This window comes from Copidosoma floridanum, unplaced genomic scaffold, assembly GCF_036245765.1.
Source record: "Copidosoma floridanum isolate Cflo_tuat_1 unplaced genomic scaffold, Cflo_Japanese_pri ptg000011l, whole genome shotgun sequence".
Taxonomy (NCBI): domain Eukaryota; kingdom Metazoa; phylum Arthropoda; class Insecta; order Hymenoptera; family Encyrtidae; genus Copidosoma; species Copidosoma floridanum.
Window position 1 is genome coordinate 8578809 of NW_028321888.1, and position 21689 is coordinate 8600497.

General features: G+C 36.9%; 1 protein-coding gene across 1 annotated transcript in view; it reads left to right on the forward strand.

Annotated features, from left to right (window-relative positions):
- Positions 1 to 15076: 15076 nt before the first annotated feature.
- The window catches only part of retn (retained), a 235773-nt gene continuing 229160 nt past the window's right edge, over positions 15077 to 21689 (forward strand). Inside the window, exon 1 of the mRNA XM_089589952.1 lies at positions 15077 to 15922. Coding sequence (XP_089446078.1) covers positions 15647 to 15922 — 276 coding nt within the window. The 5' untranslated portion in view covers positions 15077 to 15646. The remainder of the gene's footprint in view (positions 15923 to 21689) is intronic.

Here is a 21689-nt window from a genome sequence, read left to right on the forward strand (position 1 = left end):
GAACGAGAATCGGAATGAAGGGAACGAGATATGGAGTGATGATGACGGGATGACAATGTGCACTGAATAAGGTGTAATAGATGTATGATATGTACGATATGTAGTGACAAGGTTAAATACGGATGGATGGAGCGAAGACGATGTTAAGATGATGCTACGTGCATACAGAGATGCGAGATCAGCGATGATGACTCGTATGACAGATGGGATGACTGATAAGGTGGTTAGTGACGTGCTCGAGAAAGATCGTGAAGTTGGGTGGTGGTCGATGAAGTTGAGGTCGATGGAAGGTTGGACGATGGGGAGAGAGAGAGATAATGTAGAGCAAGCGAACGGTGTCGAGGTGACAGGGGGGGGGGCGTGCAGGGAAGGAAAAAATGACGAGCTAGTGTGATGATGACAAAAGCGGTTTCGAGGGAAGAAGGATTGATTTTAGGAAAAGGGGGACAGCATGAATAAGAGATGAAAGGGTTATGATGTATGTGAGTATGAATAAGAGATTGACGGATCAGCGAATGAATTGACGGTTTGTTGCAGAGGATGTTGAGATGTAGCACGAGTACGCAAATGCAGTTAGTGGCGAATGCGGAAGCTGATGAAGCGTGGGTGATGGACTGATTAGGCGAAGAGAGGTGTAAGAGAATGTCGATTCTATGAGTAAAGATGAAGATAGAAGGCAAAAAATATAAGAGAGACTTAAGTTTCAATAACGATGTCCTGAGTCCTGGGGCTCGATGACAGCGGCGAAATCTCCTGCAGACGGTACAAACTGTAAGCGGTAAAACAAGCACTAAGCAAGATATTAACGATGCTTCCAATTCGGGGTCGGCGACTATTTGCACAAAAACCAAATAGTGATTTTCTGACTTGAGGTTGGCAACGGGCACTGAAAATCATAAATTCTGCAGTGCTAACATAGATGGTAGAAAATCGTAGTTATCCCTGCATACTGCTACATGGCGTTAAGTGTCTGAAAGATATATTATTTAATTGAATTGGGGTTGGAGGGCGTGAAGAGCGTGCGCTACGATTTCACGGAAAATTCACGGATGGGTAAATCTGGTCAGAAGATATTTATGACACGTCATGTGTAATTTACGTATTTTATGTAATTTATGTCATTTATGTAATAAATGACACGGGTTTCACAAAAGTGAGTTTTTGGTTATGAAAACTCAATAAAACATACGTATATGCTCGTGTACTAATTTAAAATTTATAGTTGCTTTTAAAAGAAGTCTAAAATCGATCATACACTTTCAATACAACGTTTTTTTTCTGCTACGTCTGTTAGTAAAGTTAAAATTGTACCCAGATTTTAGGATAATGAATCCAGAAAGGTGAGATATTTTAAAATAAATATTTATTATCACATTTATACGTCAACCAGGAAGCGTTTTTGTAATTTTCTCAAAATTAATTTGTTCGCCATTTAGAAAAAATAGTATTTTCACTATACGTGTCGTAAATTCACTAAATGTAATAAACTCATTTTTTGACGTATCGTAAACATAATACATGACATGTTATAAATTGAATTTACGACGTGACATTAATGACACGCCCATCCCTGGGTGCGAGAGAGAGTCCGAGTTCCAGAACATGTTGTCTCTCTCATACATGCTTCGTGATTGGTCGCCAAAAATCAATATATATAATAAAATCAGGCTGGAGCGGAAGCGACAAAAATGTTTGAGAAGCATGTGCGAGGTGCGAGAGAGACAGGATATACTAGAACTCGGACTCACTCTCTCTCGCACTTGGTCATGCAACCAGTATATACGATGCTGCCTCTAGGTATAAAACTAGTGTCAGGGCTGAGCGTGTAACTTGAGCCATGTCGTAAATATAATTGGCATCGGGTCAAATATTATATTTACGACGTTTCATAAAAAGCAAAATCTTAAATTTGGTGATTTAACGTCACATGTCCCATCGTTGCTGTGAAAAGGGTGTGTAGACGTGCAAAAAATACTTCGACACCGGCAAAAGGATTTGACTGGGGCCATTCGGGTGTAATATTAAATATTTGTTCAAAAGTATCTTACCACTAGGCATGCATTATCTTAAAACTCGGGCTGAATTTAAACTTGATTTGATTGTTAAGACACGTAACAGAAAAAAAAAATGTTAAAGTGTGCGATCTATTTCCTACTAGTTTGAGGGCATTCGGTGTAGGTATGCGTCTTACCTTACGGGCTCCACTAGTTAAGTAAATTGTAGCGCGCTCGCCAGGAATCGATATTAATGGCTTTTTGAGAGTTGATCGCGACCGGTGACCGGTCACAATACACTCAGAAACTCAGTAGTTCAATCGGGGAATCCGATAATCGTCGACTTCGACGAGATAAGTCAAAGTAACGTGGCGTCAACTTAACCTTTTATCCCATATTTAAAAAGTAAATGACGTAACAAGACCAATACACTTTCCGATTTATCGAATTCACCGATTGATCCCCTGTTGGGGGATCTGATCGCGATATTTCGATACAGCCTGATACTATTCTATAAATCTCGAAAATAGCGCTCTAATTGGTTAGTTCCAGTGATATTCGATGGAATACTTAGTTCAGAATAACTGACCAATCAAAGAGCTGCATCGAGTGATATCGGGCTGTACCGAAGTATCGCGATCAAAAGCACAGGGACGTAAGAAAAGCATTGGTTGATACGTATGTATGTGGGGAAGTATGAGGCACTACCGGCAGCCCAACTTTATTAATTAATAATGACGAAACTTCTTGGAGTAAAGCTATGAAAAAAATCTCATTTCAAATGCACAGTATTATAATCATGTATACTAAACATTGCCGTGTCAAACTGGTATTTGAAAATTCTTGTACGGCCATTTTTTTCGATTGACAATTGTAACCGCTACTTGTACTAAATTACTGTTATTATTATGTTCGTAATTTAGTTTTCTAGAAGAATCAGCAAAAACCATTCAGGACAATCAATTCAAAATAATTTTTTTTATTAATTCCTTGTTAGTATTAGAGACATACAGGGTGACGGAGTGACCTAACCTCCACCGCATGCACCGTTTTCACACTATCTGTGAAAACGTAAGTGCATAGTGCTTGTGTATGCACGTGTATATAGATGTACTAAACAGTGCTATTCTTACGTCTTTGCATATCATGTATATGCCAATTTAAATTTGGAATCGTTATGTTGTGGTAGCCCCATAGATGCAGGGTAGAGCTGCAGGACATAATTTTCTCTATAAGCTGCTATGCTTAGTCTATCCTGGGGCTCTACAATAGTAAACGATGTATCGTCATATTGCAAAATTCCTCTCTAAAATTTCTTTAGTTTTCTCAATTTTCTCAAACCTTTTTTATTCGAAGACTTTCAAGAGAAGTTTGTGATATCGCGATATATCGTTTAAGTTGGTAGAGCCTCTTGTGACAAGTTTCGATATATCGAAAAAAATAGTTTTTTGCGATATCCCATAGACCACGCATGCGGCTTAAACTAAAAAAACTAAAATCGCAAGCACAGTCTTAGGGAATATCGCATAATTTTTCAGTTTTTTCGATATATCGAAACATGTGACAAGGCTCCTTGAGTAGTTTTGGGTATCTTAAATATATGATTATAGCTCTGGTCTCAACTTCAACACAAAAACCTGACGTCGCGTTAACATTTAGATATCTGTTTGGACGTGACGTCAAGATTCATGGTTGGTGCTGCGACCGCAGCAAAACCCAGATACTTAAGGGTGCGTTCGATTCACATCGGGCGATTGCGTATTGATCTCTCATCGGTTAGTTACTCCCAAGTACAGTATATCTACAAATAATACTGGTACTTGTACATGAATATACCAGACTATATCCGATCAGCAATCGATACGTGACTGATACGCAACCGACTGATGTAAATCGAACGCAATCTTGGGTACCGCAATACCACCGTTACTACAGGATAGACCTTTTGCACAGCAGGATAGACTTCACACGGCAGCTTATGGAGAAATTCCATCCTGCATCACTCTATTGAGCATCATGTGACTGGGTTCGTATTCCGTAAGTTGTCCAGCTTACATTTACGCTTACTACAGTAGACTCCAGTTAGCGCAAGTGTCAGCAACTAGCTAGCTATTGCATGAAGTTACCCCCGGGGTGGTATTTTGTAACGTGTCTAGCTTACATTTGCCCTAGCTAGACTAGACAAACTAAACTTGACGTCATGTTACAATGCTAAAGTGAATGGTAACGTTCTATCAAAGCTAGCTAGTCTATAGTCTAGCGCTAGGCTAGCTGGTGCACAAAGTTACGGAATGCAGTCTTTGGACTTACACTGGACGTATTAGGTTATGCCACACAAGCTTATCCCCCAGATGGCGCGATCGTGCCTACGAGAATGTGGCGTCTTCAAGTGTAAGCATATATACAATGTCTACATGTATTCGTTTGTATTGGGATCGGGTTATTGAGTTATTTGGAACTCAAAATCCTAATATTGGAGTTTCAAATGTTTACCACAATGTACATGGATAGAAGGAGGCGTGGCGCTGACGTCGGAGAGCCTACTCTCGCGGAGTCTCGCAGATTCCAAAATTTAGCACCTCACGTAAAACTACATTGGTAATTGGCGCTTGAGCTTAGTTTAAATCACTATATATATATATATATATATATACATGCGCACCCTATATGTATACACGTCTATTTGCGGTACACCGTACTTCCACGTGAGGTGATGCGTCGATGTCGCGCGATGCATTAACATGCGTTTTAAATGGGATTGCTTGACGTGACAATATGGATGGGCAAAATATATATCGATGTACCGAGAGTACTGATATTTTTTCACCGATATATCTACACGTTTTGCCGTTACATTTTTCCACCCATATTACGTAGATCGATAGATTTTCAACGGTATCAAAATGACATCACGAACAATATATTTTCGTCCATACAAACATTTAACTGTCAAGATTATTAAAAACAAGAAAAACGGTGGAAAAAATTACTCACTGCAAATATACACAGTGCGTTTTTTATCAGTTAATTATTTTTGTATGTGCTAATACTTGAAATTAAACCCAATTTCCGTGTGCATTTATATACACATCTATCTATGTATCGGAATATCGGTGTACTATTCCGATAACATCGATATGCTTCAGATATATCATTAATATATGGATATATTTTTTGAGTTTGCTCAAAGTAACTCATTGTACACTACACTTACACTGCCATCTATGCAACTCAACTACTCTATGTCTTTAAACGAATTTCGATACTTTCGACTGTATATGTGATAGTCTCCCAGTGTCCGGACATTGTTGAGACTATCATTTTTGTCAATACACTGACACTGCCATCTATGAATCTTGGGTGCTCCAACTATCTAAACAAATTTCGATACTATCGACTATATACGCGATACTCTTGCAGTGCCGACCCATCATTGAGACTATTAATTGTGTCGAGTCACTGTTGCGTCGTGTCGCGATACTCTCGCAGTGTCGAGACACTATTGACACTATCGTTTTTGTCGAGTCACTGTTGCGTCGTGTCGCGATACTCTTGCAGTGTCGAGACACTATTGACACTATCGTTTTTGTCTTGTAGCTGTTGAGTCGTGTCGCGATACTCTTGCAGTGTCGAGACACTATTGACACTATCGTTTTTGTCGTGTAGCTGTTGAGTCGTGTCGCGATTTTATTTTATCAATGAATGAGTTAAATTGTCGCGACACGACGCAACAGTGACTCGACAAAAACGATAGTGTCAATAGTGTCTCGACACTGCGAGAGTATCGCGACACGACGCAACAGTGACTCGACAAAAACGATAGTGTCAATAGTGTCTCGACACTGCGAGAGTATCGCGACACGACGCAACAGTGACTCGACACAATTAATAGTCTCAATGATGGGTCGGCACTGCAAGAGTATCGCGTATATAGTCGATAGTATCGAAATTTGTTTAGATAGTTGGAGCACCCAAGATTCATAGATGGCAGTGTCAGTGTATTGACAAAAATGATAGTCTCAACAATGTCCGGACACTGGGAGACTATCACATATACAGTCGAAAGTATCGAAATTCGTTTAAAGACATAGAGTAGTTGAGTTGCATAGATGGCAGTGTAAGTGTAGTGTACAATGAGTTACTTTGAGCAAACTCAAAAAATATATCCATATATTAATGATATATCTGAAGCATATCGATGTTATCGGAATAGTACACCGATATTCCGATACATAGATAGATGTGTATATAAATGCACACGGAAATTGGGTTTAATTTCAAGTATTAGCACATACAAAAATAATTAACTGATAAAAAACGCACTGTGTATATTTGCAGTGAGTAATTTTTTCCACCGTTTTTCTTGTTTTTAATAATCTTGACAGTTAAATGTTTGTATGGACGAAAATATATTGTTCGTGATGTCATTTTGATACCGTTGAAAATCTATCGATCTACGTAATATGGGTGGAAAAATGTAACGGCAAAACGTGTAGATATATCGGTGAAAAAATATCAGTACTCTCGGTACATCGATATATATTTTGCCCATCCATATTGTCACGTCAAGCAATCCCATTTAAAACGCATGTTAATGCATCGCGCGACATCGACGCATCACCTCACGTGGAAGTACGGTGTACCGCAAATAGACGTGTATACATATAGGGTGCGCATGTATATATATATATATATATATAGTGATTTAAACTAAGCTCAAGCGCCAATTACCAATGTAGTTTTACGTGAGGTGCTAAATTTTGGAATCTGCGAGACTCCGCGAGAGTAGGCTCTCCGACGTCAGCGCCACGCCTCCTTCTATCCATGTACATTGTGGTAAACATTTGAAACTCCAATATTAGGATTTTGAGTTCCAAATAACTCAATAACCCGATCCCAATACAAACGAATACATGTAGACATTGTATATATGCTTACACTTGAAGACGCCACATTCTCGTAGGCACGATCGCGCCATCTGGGGGATAAGCTTGTGTGGCATAACCTAATACGTCCAGTGTAAGTCCAAAGACTGCATTCCGTAACTTTGTGCACCAGCTAGCCTAGCGCTAGACTATAGACTAGCTAGCTTTGATAGAACGTTACCATTCACTTTAGCATTGTAACATGACGTCAAGTTTAGTTTGTCTAGTCTAGCTAGGGCAAATGTAAGCTAGACACGTTACAAAATACCACCCCGGGGGTAACTTCATGCAATAGCTAGCTAGTTGCTGACACTTGCGCTAACTGGAGTCTACTGTAGTAAGCGTAAATGTAAGCTGGACAACTTACGGAATACGAACCCAGTCACATGATGCTCAATAGAGTGATGCAGGATGGAATTTCTCCATAAGCTGCCGTGTGAAGTCTATCCTGCTGTGCAAAAGGTCTATCCTGTAGTAACGGTGGTATTGCGGTACCCAAGATTGCGTTCGATTTACATCAGTCGGTTGCGTATCAGTCACGTATCGATTGCTGATCGGATATAGTCTGGTATATTCATGTACAAGTACCAGTATTATTTGTAGATATACTGTACTTGGGAGTAACTAACCGATGAGAGATCAATACGCAATCGCCCGATGTGAATCGAACGCACCCTTAAGTATCTGGGTTTTGCTGCGGTCGCAGCACCAACCATGAATCTTGACGTCACGTCCAAACAGATATCTAAATGTTAACGCGACGTCAGGTTTTTGTGTTGAAGTTGAGACCAGAGCTATAATCATATATTTAAGATACCCAAAACTACTCAAGGAGCCTTGTCACATGTTTCGATATATCGAAAAAACTGAAAAATTGTGCGATATTCCCTAAGACTGTGCTTGCGATTTTAGTTTTTTTAGTTTAAGCCGCATGCGTGGTCTATGGGATATCGCAAAAAACTATTTTTTTCGATATATCGAAACTTGTCACAAGAGGCTCTACCAACTTAAACGATATATCGCGATATCACAAACTTCTCTTGAAAGTCTTCGAATAAAAAAGGTTTGAGAAAATTGAGAAAACTAAAGAAATTTTAGAGAGGAATTTTGCAATATGACGATACATCGTTTACTATTGTAGAGCCCCAGGATAGACTAAGCATAGCAGCTTATAGAGAAAATTATGTCCTGCAGCTCTACCCTGCATCTATGGGGCTACCACAACATAACGATTCCAAATTTAAATTGGCATATACATGATATGCAAAGACGTAAGAATAGCACTGTTTAGTACATCTATATACACGTGCATACACAAGCACTATGCACTTACGTTTTCACAGATAGTGTGAAAACGGTGCATGCGGTGGAGGTTAGGTCACTCCGTCACCCTGTATGTCTCTAATACTAACAAGGAATTAATAAAAAAAATTATTTTGAATTGATTGTCCTGAATGGTTTTTGCTGATTCTTCTAGAAAACTAAATTACGAACATAATAATAACAGTAATTTAGTACAAGTAGCGGTTACAATTGTCAATCGAAAAAAATGGCCGTACAAGAATTTTCAAATACCAGTTTGACACGGCAATGTTTAGTATACATGATTATAATACTGTGCATTTGAAATGAGATTTTTTTCATAGCTTTACTCCAAGAAGTTTCGTCATTATTAATTAATAAAGTTGGGCTGCCGGTAGTGCCTCATACTTCCCCACATACATACGTATCAACCAATGCTTTTCTTACGTCCCTGTGCTTTTGATCGCGATACTTCGGTACAGCCCGATATCACTCGATGCAGCTCTTTGATTGGTCAGTTATTCTGAACTAAGTATTCCATCGAATATCACTGGAACTAACCAATTAGAGCGCTATTTTCGAGATTTATAGAATAGTATCAGGCTGTATCGAAATATCGCGATCAGATCCCCCAACAGGGGATCAATCGGTGAATTCGATAAATCGGAAAGTGTATTGGTCTTGTTACGTCATTTACTTTTTAAATATGGGATAAAAGGTTAAGTTGACGCCACGTTACTTTGACTTATCTCGTCGAAGTCGACGATTATCGGATTCCCCGATTGAACTACTGAGTTTCTGAGTGTATTGTGACCGGTCACCGGTCGCGATCAACTCTCAAAAAGCCATTAATATCGATTCCTGGCGAGCGCGCTACAATTTACGTAACTAGTGGAGCCCGTAAGGTAAGACGCATACCTACACCGAATGCCCTCAAACTAGTAGGAAATAGATCGCACACTTTAACATTTTTTTTTTCTGTTACGTGTCTTAACAATCAAATCAAGTTTAAATTCAGCCCGAGTTTTAAGATAATGCATGCCTAGTGGTAAGATACTTTTGAACAAATATTTAATATTACACCCGAATGGCCCCAGTCAAATCCTTTTGCCGGTGTCGAAGTATTTTTTGCACGTCTACACACCCTTTTCACAGCAACGATGGGACATGTGACGTTAAATCACCAAATTTAAGATTTTGCTTTTTATGAAACGTCGTAAATATAATATTTGACCCGATGCCAATTATATTTACGACATGGCTCAAGTTACACGCTCAGCCCTGACACTAGTTTTATACTAAATCTACCACTGTGAACGCACTCAATTTTTTTTTGTATATTATAGTGCTCTACGTCCAGCTCCTTAAAAGGGCATTACTCTGGGGAACTTTGCACTTGGGAGAAGGAAGGGAAAAGGGATAGGAGGCTTCTCATTATAGAAGGGAGGTGGGGGGGGGGGGAAATTAGGCTATTTTTGCTGCGAGAAAGTCGCCTAATCCCTCCTCGAGGAGCATTGCATGGTAAAAAAGCACGTGTGAAAGATCACAGAGGTATTTTCCCCTAAAGTCGCACTGGCCGGGAATCAAACCACGGTCTCCCGCGAGTTAATCGACGACCTAGTAGACTGAGCCACCGCCCACTCTCTCTAGGTATATATGCTCTAAGCCAAAAACCCGTATATATTATATAGTAGTTTCAGGCTGGAGCGGGAGGGACAAGAATGTTTGAATGAGGTTGGGAAATGAACGTCAACACCTTCTAAAGATGTATAGAATTGGACATTGACAAAAATTATAATACTTTTGCAGTTAGAAAACAATAAGACCTTGAATTTTATTATAAGTACAGTCGTAATGGTATACTTAATGAATACTTCTTTAAAAAAGTTATACGTAAACACGAGTTTCCGAAAAATAACTAAAATACAACATGAAATTATGTGAACACTATTTATTTCGTAATAAAATTACTTTAGTATAGATTCTCCTGATTTTCTTTTCAGCCAGAATTTTTTGTTTTTCATAATGATCAATTCGAATTCGTAAGTAAGTATATACTTTTTAAAATAAACATGACCAATTACATTATACATAAGCACTACAACGTACCTATTGTTTACTTTTTCCTAACCTCACTCAAACATTTTTGTCGCTCCCGCTCCAGCCTAATATTACTATATATACGGGTTTTTGGCGACCAATCACGAAGCGTGTGCGAGAGAGACAGGATGTACTTGAACTCGGACTCTCTCTCTCGCACCCGGTCTCACAACCAGTATATCAGTATATACGATGCTTCCTCCAGGTATATATACCTACTGAGCTCATCGTTAGGTCAGGTGGTTAGCGTGCTAATCACTGAAACAACTCAGCTCAAGGGGTCGTGGGTTCGATTCCCGGTCGGGGCACTCAGATTATTTCTGATGGTCTTTTCCGGAATCCAATTCACGACACCGACTAAGGGTGCGATCATGATGTAAGAATATAAGATGTGGCGTTCCGAGGTCTTATTTTCGTGCCGTTCTGCGCCTTCCATCACGACGCCATATTTGAGGGAGATGTGACTACTACAGCGCCGAAGAGCCTGTACGTAATGAAACGAAGTGGCCAAAGTTGAAACTAAAATCTATCCCCGCATCACTTCGAAGTGAGACATATATATATATATATATATAAACACACGTATGAATATACATGTACGTCAATTGATCAATGATTACCTATTTGAAATTCGCAGACGGACGTGGCGGCGCAATGGAAGCGTTCCTGATTGGTCAATCAAAATGGATGCGTAACACCTCATATTCTTACATCATGGGTGCGATTACATGGAGGCGAATGGGCGTCCCGCAGGTTCGCGAAAACGATGCGCGGCTGTTTTGATTTGAAATACGAAAAGTCCGCCTTGCATGTTGGTATTAATTTTTTAACAATTCAAAACCGCGCATCGTTTTCCCAAACTTGCGGGACATCCATCTGCCTCCATGTAATCGCACCCTTAGGATTAAGGATAACTTTTAAATGAAAAAAGAAAATAAAATGCGTACGAAAAGAAAAATTAAAACGAGTTGTGATGAGTTCTCGATATCCGGTCAAGCGTGATCGGGGTGATAAGATAGATAAAATGTAAGAAAACAGTGAATAAGTATATGAAAATGTAAATGACAAGAAAAAAAAGTGATTATAATATGTAAAAATGATATGATACCACGAATACATTTTATGTAAAACGATTATTTAAATGTTCTATGAATAAAGGAAAGGAAAGTGTACATACCCACACTTGATCAGTACTATAATATAAAAAAAAGGTACATATGCTTTAAGTCCCATGACGAATCTACTTTATATATACTATAGAGATAGAAGCTATATCATACATATAGATACAGTAATTGCGGCGCACTATTGTGCGCATGCGTGAGGAAGGGAAAGAGAGGAAGGGAGACAGACAAATAGATCCCCTGCCTGCAGCGTGTACTAGTGGGATCGAATTAGATAAAATGTTGGTAATTTTTCATGAAATTCAGACTAGCTTGAAAAAATATGTAGTAGGGAATAAAACAAGGCCAATCGATTGTACTAAAATCGAACAAAAATATTTTCCGCTAAGGCTTCAAAAAATTGGCAAAAATGGTAAAACACGGTTTATAGCGTCGGAAATGAACAATTAGTCTTAAAATTAAAAAAAATATATATGGAAGTATGCGTAGTAAAAAGACAAATAAAGTAAGATCTAATCGATCCCGATTGGTCCAGTGGTTTCCCCGCAAAATGCGAAAAATCTCGTTTTTTGAGCCAATATTCAAAAATAAATAACTCTCTTCTGCATAAACATTAAGAACTGAAATTTGGCAGAGTTGTAGCTTTAGTAGTTTTCAACAACCACACAAAGTTTCAGCAAGATCGGATCAATAGTTTTTGCAAACCGCAGCTAAATGCAAAGAAACTTTCGCAAAATAGCCTTAAAAAAAGTTGTTTTCAACGTAAGATGCAATTTTTTGCGGGATCGTATTCTTTAATACTTACTCAATAATTTAACAAAGTATCAAATTTTTTTGGTATGTGAAAGATGCATGAAAAATGATAAACCTAATGGGTATTTTTAGCGCACGGCGGTACGGCGCGAGAGGGGAAATGAACCGCCGTAGCCGCTGATGCATAAGCCACGTTCATTCTCTGAAGTTCGACTTCAGTGTTATCGACCGAGTACGGACAAACTGCAAGTGCTCCTAAAAAGAACGATATTTTGGAAACGAATAATAAATTTCCACACTGTAAAAAAATTTGATACTTTGGTAAGTTGTTGAGTAAGTATTAAAAAATGTGATCCCGCAAAAAACTGCATCTTACGTTGAAAACAACTTTTTTTAAGGCTATTTTGCGAAAGTTTCTTTGCATTTAGCTGCGGTTTGCAAAACCTATTGATCCGATCTTGCTGAAACTTTGTGTGGTTGTTGAAGACTACTAAAGCTACAACTCTGCCAAATTTCAGTTCTTAATGTTTATGCAGAAGAGAGTTATTTATTTTTGAATATTGGCTCAAAAAACGAGGTGTTTTGCATTTTGCGGGGAAACCACTGGACTAATTGGGATCGACCGGAACTTACTTTGTTTGTCTTTTTGCCACACCTATTTCTATTTTTATTTTTTTTATTTTTTTTTTTTTTAAGGCTTATTTTTTATTTCCGACGCTAAAAACCGTGTTTTACCATTTTTGCCATTTTTTTGAAGCCTTAGCGGAAAATATTTTTGATTCGATTTTATTACAATCGATTGGTATTGTTCCATTCTCTACTACATATTTTTTTCGAACTAGTCTGAATTTCCATTGCCAAAAACTTAGTTTGATCTTACTATACGTACAGATAATATATATACAGATTGTATGTGCACGGTAGCGTTCGCTTGCTCGCTCGCTTGCTCGTTTCACGGGTTAACTCCCCATATAAGGCGTGCCTATAGAAGTTTCATTTCAAAATTACTATACATATCAAGTGTCTAGATTCAAAAATAATTTATTTGAATTTCAAAATAAATGCTAATTAGGTAATATTAGCTTCTGATTGTACATATTTCTCAATAATGCATGCTCACGGTGGGTGCATCAATAGATTCTACTAAGTTTGTTTGGAGCTTAGCTTGGAGGAGCTTCGAGCTACTCCAAGCTTTGCCCAAAAACATGCGTTTTGCTCTGAGCTCACCAGAGTGGCCTCAAGCAACTCCCATATGGTCAATACCGTAAATGTATATACTAGTGTAAGCAAACTAGATTTTCGACTGAGAAATCCAGACTGGGCCAAAAAAAATTTTTTTGTATAGATCTCGAGTATCGTTCTCTTCGGACAAAAAAAAAAGTCAACAAAAGGTCCAAAAAAATGATAAAAATGGCCAAATCAGTTTTTTCGCTTCTATTGGCAAAGCTGTAAATCGGTCAAAAAAAAAGTTCCTTATGAAAAAGATGCGCAATTTCAAGACGAACAAAATGTCCAAAAAGTGCCAATTTCACCATTTTTCAAAATATTTTTTCTTAATAAGATGTTAATCTAACACTGGTTAAATTTTCGTATTTCTAACTTTTTCGTAAATACCCTAAAAATGTATCGGAAAATAATATTTCTTCGCAAAGTATCAGCGGCGGCGCTGGATTGACACGGCGCTGCGAGGAAGTGAACGTGGCCTAAATGGGTGGCGCGCTCAACCCAGCGCCCTCGCGAGCCGTCGCTGGTACTTTGCGAAAAAACACTGTTTTCCGATATATTTTTAAGATACTTACGAAAAAGTTAGGGATACGAAAATTTAATCAGTGTTGGGTTAACATCTTATTAAGAAAAACATTTTGAAAAATGGTTCTACGTGGTCTAACAATTTTTTCAGAACCATTTTACGGAAGAACCTTTTTTTAGTTTCTTCGACGGTTTGCAAAAAGTTTGCATCCAATCGTCTTAAAATTTTGTAGGTTTGTTTGTTAAGAATCATAAAACTCATGTTCTGTTAAAATTTAAAGTCAAAATGTTAATTAAAATGCCAGTTATAAAATACCGAAAAACAGGGTGAAATTGGCACTTTTTCGCAATTTGCAAAAAAACGATAAGGCCGATTTGGGCTCACCAGGGCTCATTTTGTTCGTTTTGAAATTGCGCATCTTTTTCATGCAGAACGTTTTTTTGGCCGAATTACAGCTTTTCCGATAGAAGCGAAAAACTTGATTTGGCCATTTTTACCATTTTTTGGACCTTTTGCTGACTTATTTTGTCCGAAAGTGGTTACGTTTGTTATCGGGCTTGAGATCAATACAAAAAAATTTTTTTGGCCCAGTCTGGATTTCCATCAAATAGGGGTAGTTTTCATCTAGTTTGCTCACACTATATAACCGACTGTAGAAGTTGCTCAGGGTTACTCTAGTGATCTCGGAGCAAAACGCATATTTTGAGGCGAAGCACGGAGTAGCTTAGATAAACTCCAAGGACCTCCAAGCTGCTCCAAGCTAAGCCCCAAATGAACCTACTATCCCCTAATCTTATGCACTTGACGAATACCAAGCCTGGGGATTTCGATAACGCGCATAACCCCGCCTTCAGCGTGGTAGTCACCTCCCCGGACTTGACCGCGAGCAACTAAAGTCTAAGTATTAGTGGTGAGAGCCCGCCCCACTTCATTCATATATGTATTAGCGCCTGTACATAGCTGGGCTTATACTCTTTCGTCTCTTTCCCCGCCACTTTTGGCTCCACGTTGTAACATATATAGCAAGTTAGCGCCACCACCAGTGCCACCACGCTGCTACACCGATGCATGGAGGGGGTCCACCAAGGCACACGGCGCTTGCTTGGCTCATAGCGCACGTAGCTGTGATAGCGTGAGCTTCTTACGTCCTAGCCCTTCGCGAATTTTGTGTTTGTATATGTACATATATATCTTGTCTGCTTACACTCGCCGACGATTTGCCGGTTCATGTCATTGTGATTGTTATTCTTTCCACCTTTGTTTCGTCATCGTTATTTATGTAACTTTTATTAATTTGTGATAAATCCCTCGAATAAAAGTTATAGTTTTATTGGAATAATGAAACCGAGCTTCGTGAACGATTGCAGTTGAGTGCAGCAAAATACATAAAAGTAATAATGTTGTGACTAAAAGTGAGACTCGAGTGATGTACAAATTAAGTGTGAAATGCGTATATCAAATTAATAATATGTCGTCGTAGTGCAGAGAAAAAGTGATATTTATGGGTGGGTACTTATGCACCTACTTTTGGACGATATATGAGTACCCCCAAAATTACGTATATTCTTTAATTTTCAATTATTTGGCCGTCGGCTTCAGACACGAAAAAGACTACAGTAAGCAGGTGCCCTTGAATGACACAGTTGCAGCGTATAGCACAGAAACTGTAGGGCTTGTTAAATGTAACTACACCAGTAAATGGTATTAATTATTGTTATTACTGCTTTGGTGACAAGTTGTTGCTGTTGGTCTCTGCTAGAAGTAATAACAGCAAGCGACTGGCTGTCGCTTGCACCCACCGCAGCCAAAATTCGGATCAAGAATAAGGAACCCCAGCCGTCCTCCGCCATGGAGATCTTGGACGAATACCAGGACGGCCTGGGCCACCAGTCAGGGCCTGGTAACGTCCCCAATGGTCCCAGTTTGCCACCTTGTTCCGGCGGAATGCATCACGTGCAATCCGACAGCCCTTTGGTGAGTGTTATGTCGTTTATTTAATTTAATGTACTATAGTCTCGTTAGATGCGCTTCGCTTGCTTACATTTTTCATTATTAATTTAATGAATGTACCATACTAAGTACCCACACTACCAAATCTTGCTTGAATTATTTTGCTCATTTTTGTGTCTTTGCTAACGCTGATACTATTTAGAAACCATACACTATGAACAGTGACACCAACAATTATGTATAGCATTCCTAAGTAAGTAATAAAATAATTTTAAAACTTTTTTTAAATCCATGTCCCGTAAAATATGATATCTTGGACATTCGAAACTTACGTGTGCAATTTCATTTCTTAATTTTAATAAAAACCGTTCTTAAATCAGCAATACTTTCAATATAGTTTGTTTTTAGTAGCAGTCTAGTACATATGGGATTTATTAGAGCAAATTGACAATGTCATGTAAAATTTATGTTCACACTAACGATACGAAACTCTGTATCATGTAACATTCGCAAGTTACAAAAAAAATCGTGCCGGACATTCAAACTGCGACTTTCTTCCACTCTCAATAGTTATAATGTTGTACACTTATTCTGTTTGAATTAAAATTTTTTTTCCAAATAAATGTAATTGGTCTTTTAAAAAATATGTTGGACAATTTATGTGACCTGTCTTGACCAGTCCCACAACAATTAAAAGGTCATACCTCCATGGAGATAATATACATAGAGTAGAGAAGTGGGCTGTCAAGTCGTCCCACTGATGAAAAGAGAAAGCAAACATAATAGGGTTGGTCTATCTCTAAAACAGTGCAGCAATTTGAAGCCACGCCACCTGCAGGGGAAAAGTTGTCAATGCTAACTAAAAAGAATACACAGAATTTTATGAACAATGATCTATTACAAGCGTTTATTTCAATAGTAATGTATGTTTAACAACGGACGTAATTTTTTTTGTGTTGAGATTACTTTCAAGACAAAAAATATCTATTTCATAGCGCTATGATAAAAAAAATGTTTTCTCCTTTCATAGTTGTATTTTGTTAATAAGTATTGTGATTTCTCTCGAAGATCAATTTATTTTGTAGAGTACTTTTAAATCAGCACATTAAAAAGTTATATTTATTATGCTCACTCATACGTTGTATCCATTTTATACTAGAAATTTACTTTTTTTTGTGAAATTAAAAAAAATTATTATTTGCTATTAACATGCTACTTGGAACTGAAAAAACTTATTTTAGTTGTTAAATATTAATTATTGTTGAAATAAACACTTGTAATCTATTATTGTCTATCTAATGCTGTGTATTCTTGTTAGTTAGCATCGACATCTTTTCCCCTGCAAGTGGCGTTGTTTCAAATTGCTGCACGAAGCGAATACCAAGCTTTCAGAAGATTCGGGAGTAATAATAAATGATATTGAGTTTTCTAGAGTATGTAAAATTTGTATAACTTTTTTCAACATTTGTTGTAGGTCATTTTTTAAAAAATTATATAAATAAAAATTATGTGAATAACGAAGATTAACGTAGGCTCTTAAGAAACGTAACCTCGATTTTAATATTTACAAGGACAAAGATTTCTTGGAAACACATAGATGTTGAAGAAAACCTACTTACAAATTGGATAACGTTTAATAATTCAATCAAAAAATTTTTGAGGCACGTTATTGTGCAATTTAAATAATACCAACGTCTAGCGTAAGTAAAATATTGAGTTTGTTGGGTGCAAAAGAGGCTGTGCTGTAAAGAGGCCAAGCTGCGTGAATAGGGGGGACTCCCCCTTCCTTGCCCCTATGAATTATACTCCCTAACCTCCTTAATCTGTAATTTTCTACAATCTTGAATCTTCTCACTGCAATTAAAACTTCTAACCAAAATTATTGTTTAAAGCAGTGGTTGAGTGGTTAATACCACATTAAGACTAATTTATCACGCGTTTAGATACTTCAATTTGTTAGTTAAGGATAACTTTTACAGATATAAATGTATATATATATAAATAAAGGTTTAAATGAAATGATAAGTTAGCCCACCAAAGAAGTAAACACTTATTTACCAAGCTATTTTCTTCTTTAATAAAAAACAAAAACGCTGTGGAATGAAATAAGGTTTACAATGGCATACGTATGGTTAAAAAGTTTTTTTAGTTATTTAGAACATAAAACGTACAAAATTCCTAAATATTAGTACAAGAATATTTTTGAAAAAAAAACTATTCTAACTTCTAATAATACTCATGTATTTTTTATCGATACATGTCTTATTCGCCTTTTAAAGTAATCAGCTTGTGAATGTAACATTACAATTCTGTATTTTAAGTGTCCAAGTTTGTCGCTCTCATGTTTACGCATATTGACATATTTTGAATCAATTTTGGCCTATGATCATCTAAAATTTTATAGTCTCGTGATCGCAATAGTGATAGTAATAGTTAATGTCGTTTAAGACAGAGGTAAAAATTTTAGAGTTTCAGAAAGTAAAGTGAAAAAAATATCTCTACAGTACAAATTATGTTTGTGTTGTCTGATAATTTTTTTTGCAACAGTGGCATATTAAAATGACGTCGTTTTATGCAAAATTTAAGCTACCTCTATTTTTTAAGCTTAGACTTGCTGGTGCGTTCCTGACTTGATATATTTAAACAATTTTTATAGTGATTGTTTTTTGTAAACATGAATTATTGCTGTATGTTTTTTAATGTTATCAAGGTATTCTGTCTCCATTCGCTTCAAATTTTTTTTAAGTAGGAGTCAATTTTAGGTGTAAATATATTTTTTTGTTAGTAATATTATTATGTTTGGATTGTTTCCAGGTCATTCAAAATTATACGTGTATGTATGTAAGGTTGCAGATGTCGAAGCGCTCAGTGCTGCTCGTCAGCTTATTTTCTGTCTTTAGAGAGAGATAAATAGGACCTGCAATCTAATTTCTCATTTCATTGATAAAAAAAATCTATAATACACTTGTATAAGAACATAAGACTCACCTACTCTATGTATATTATCTCTATGCATTACTTTACGCACACGTGTATTGTGAGTGTGTAGGTGTGGATTTTATCACGATATTTCATGAAGCCTTTCTTTAAAAGACAACGTCTCGAAAGAACAGGAAAAAAATTTTTTTTTTTAACTGCGTTTTCTTTCAATTTTTGTTTAGAATACATCCTTCATCCAAAATAGCACAATAAAACTTTACTTGTTTAATTATTATTAATTGTAAATAATGAATATAGACTTAAAAAATAGTTGTGCATAAGAACCAAAGTTAATGTAAGAATTATTAACTTTTTTTGCTCTTAAATAAATATTTGATCTGTTGGTTTCGAAACAGAAATAAAGAGTACAGTGCTAAAACTAAAAATTACAATTATCTTTGGGTTAAATTCGAAAGTGCCATCTTAATTCAGCTAAGTAATCATTTTTTTGTGAGAAGGAATTGATCGTTCTTAAAATATTGCAGAGTGAATGAAACACTCAATTTTTTCCAGCTTCAAATATGACGAGTCACTGTATGGTAGTAAATACATACCGTTTCTTCAGATAAAATACGATTTGTATATGCTATATAGGGCTGGCAATTTGGCAAGCTCAGTTAAGAGAGTGATAGTGAAAAGAGTCTCCAACAATTAGAGCATCAACAGGAAATACATATGTGTACATGCAGTGCTGTTTGGGAGTGATGTATACATATATATATATACACACTTCTTATTGTATACCGGTGGCTCTAGTGATCCTAAAAAAAGTGATCGGAATACATTCTGCCATTTTGATCTAAAAAATAAATCGCACTATATATAAATATTTCGAACCCCTCTCCAAGTCCCCATACGTAGCCCCATCGATGTGTATGTCAAGTGTCAAGTTATGAATTCTTTTTTCTCTTGGTACCCTTCTACGATTGGTCAAGCTCGTTTCAGATCAACATGATGGCAGCCAATAGAAAACGTTGACATTTATTTCGATCACGTCTATTATGATCATTAGGTGGCTCTTCTTTCTAGTACCCTCTGAGCTGAGCTTGCCAACTCGCCAGCACCATAGCTTTAGTGGAAATTGAAAGTGGGAGAAAACTATACCCTAATACGCTTCAAAGCGGCATTGGCTGAAAAATTTAGCAATATCTCGGGAACCATAGGACGTACAGCGATATTTTTTTTTTAAATTTGGAGTAGCTCGTCAAAATAATATTGAACGTAATGTCAACGTTCAAAAAGTTATTGCTAATTATTTATTTAACAATTAATGTTTGTCAAAGAATGTGGACACCATCTTCCTTGCTGTAAACTTATCTAACAATTAAAATTTATTGAAAAAAATTGTTTTTTTTATCCTTTCGTATATATACCTGCGCTACTTTGTCTGTAAATATTTAGTCAGTTAAACAAATATCTACGTTCTCCGGCTCTTTTGCACAGGCCGCACTTCGGTCACCTTATACCTCACACACAGAGAACGATGTACGCATGTATGGAATAAATTTGTAGATATGAGTATATGTATGAGTGTCCTATACTATACTATGTATAGAGCTCAAAGAAGAGCGAGTTACGAGAACTCTTCAAGAAGAAGGAGAGAAAATAGAAGAATGTGTTTAGCCAGTGGCTGAAATTTCGTTGATTTTTGAAATGCGGTATTTGGACCGTACAACAATTTGAAAGAGCACCACTACTGGCGGTAGTCAGAGTCACTGGGACGGAGATAATGCACGGAAGTGAGTGACAATTTCTCTTTAATACTTTAATCGAGTTAGAAGATGTTTATACAAGTAATAATGATTTTTACATTATCCAATTCATTGTTTTTTTCCATATGCTTTGAGGTTATATATTTTTTGTGATGTTTGTTTTAAAAAAATGGATAAGGTTATCATAAACAATGGAGAATTCATTATTACTTGTTTAAACGTCTTCTAACACGATAGGTTTGGAATATTTAATTATTGAAGAGAAATTGTCACTTACTTCTATGCATTATCTACAGTCCAGTGACTCCAACTGTCGCCAGTGATGGCGCTATTTCAAACTGTTACATGGTCCAGATATAATGTAGTATTCTATTAAAAGCATTAACTTCTTGCATAATGATCAACAACAACGTAGAAGTCATTGATCCTATACACTAATTTTCCAGTGAATCGCATTAAATATTAAAACTCAGGATAATTTAAAACTATTTCTCTCGTACGAATTGTCGCCCTATTTATTATCGTTGTTTGATGAAGCGGAAATGGGAAATACGCGCAAATCCGATTCTTTTTATAACTTTATCAGCCTCGCAGATTTCTTCGCTACAAGTGCAACGTACGTAATCGATGAGAGATATTTAATACATAAAGTTTCATGAAGAATAAATTACACAATTGATAATATTTTAAACGAGTATGTACAAAATGTGAAAAGAACGATTGTGGGGATTATTTTCATAGCGTTAGATGGATACCCCGACAACACAACAGATTCGCAAAATTTAAAGGCAGTGGAGTGCTTACTAAGGCTCAGAAAAAGTATAAGACGAGGAATAAATTTTGATAAGTGAACTAAAATAACGTTTCTGAAGGAAACGTTTATAGAAAACGAAAGAAATACAAAAAACTCAATTCAATTTTTATGCCTGGAATTCAGTCAAGCGGGATACGCAATGAAGGTTGCTGAAGACGATGCCAATAGGCTGATGATTTCGACACCACTAGCCAATAGTTCAACAAGCAACAAGGTTGTAGTAGTCGGTGAAGATATCGACTTATCAGTAATTTTTACTCAGCTTGCTTATGCAAAAAATAAAATT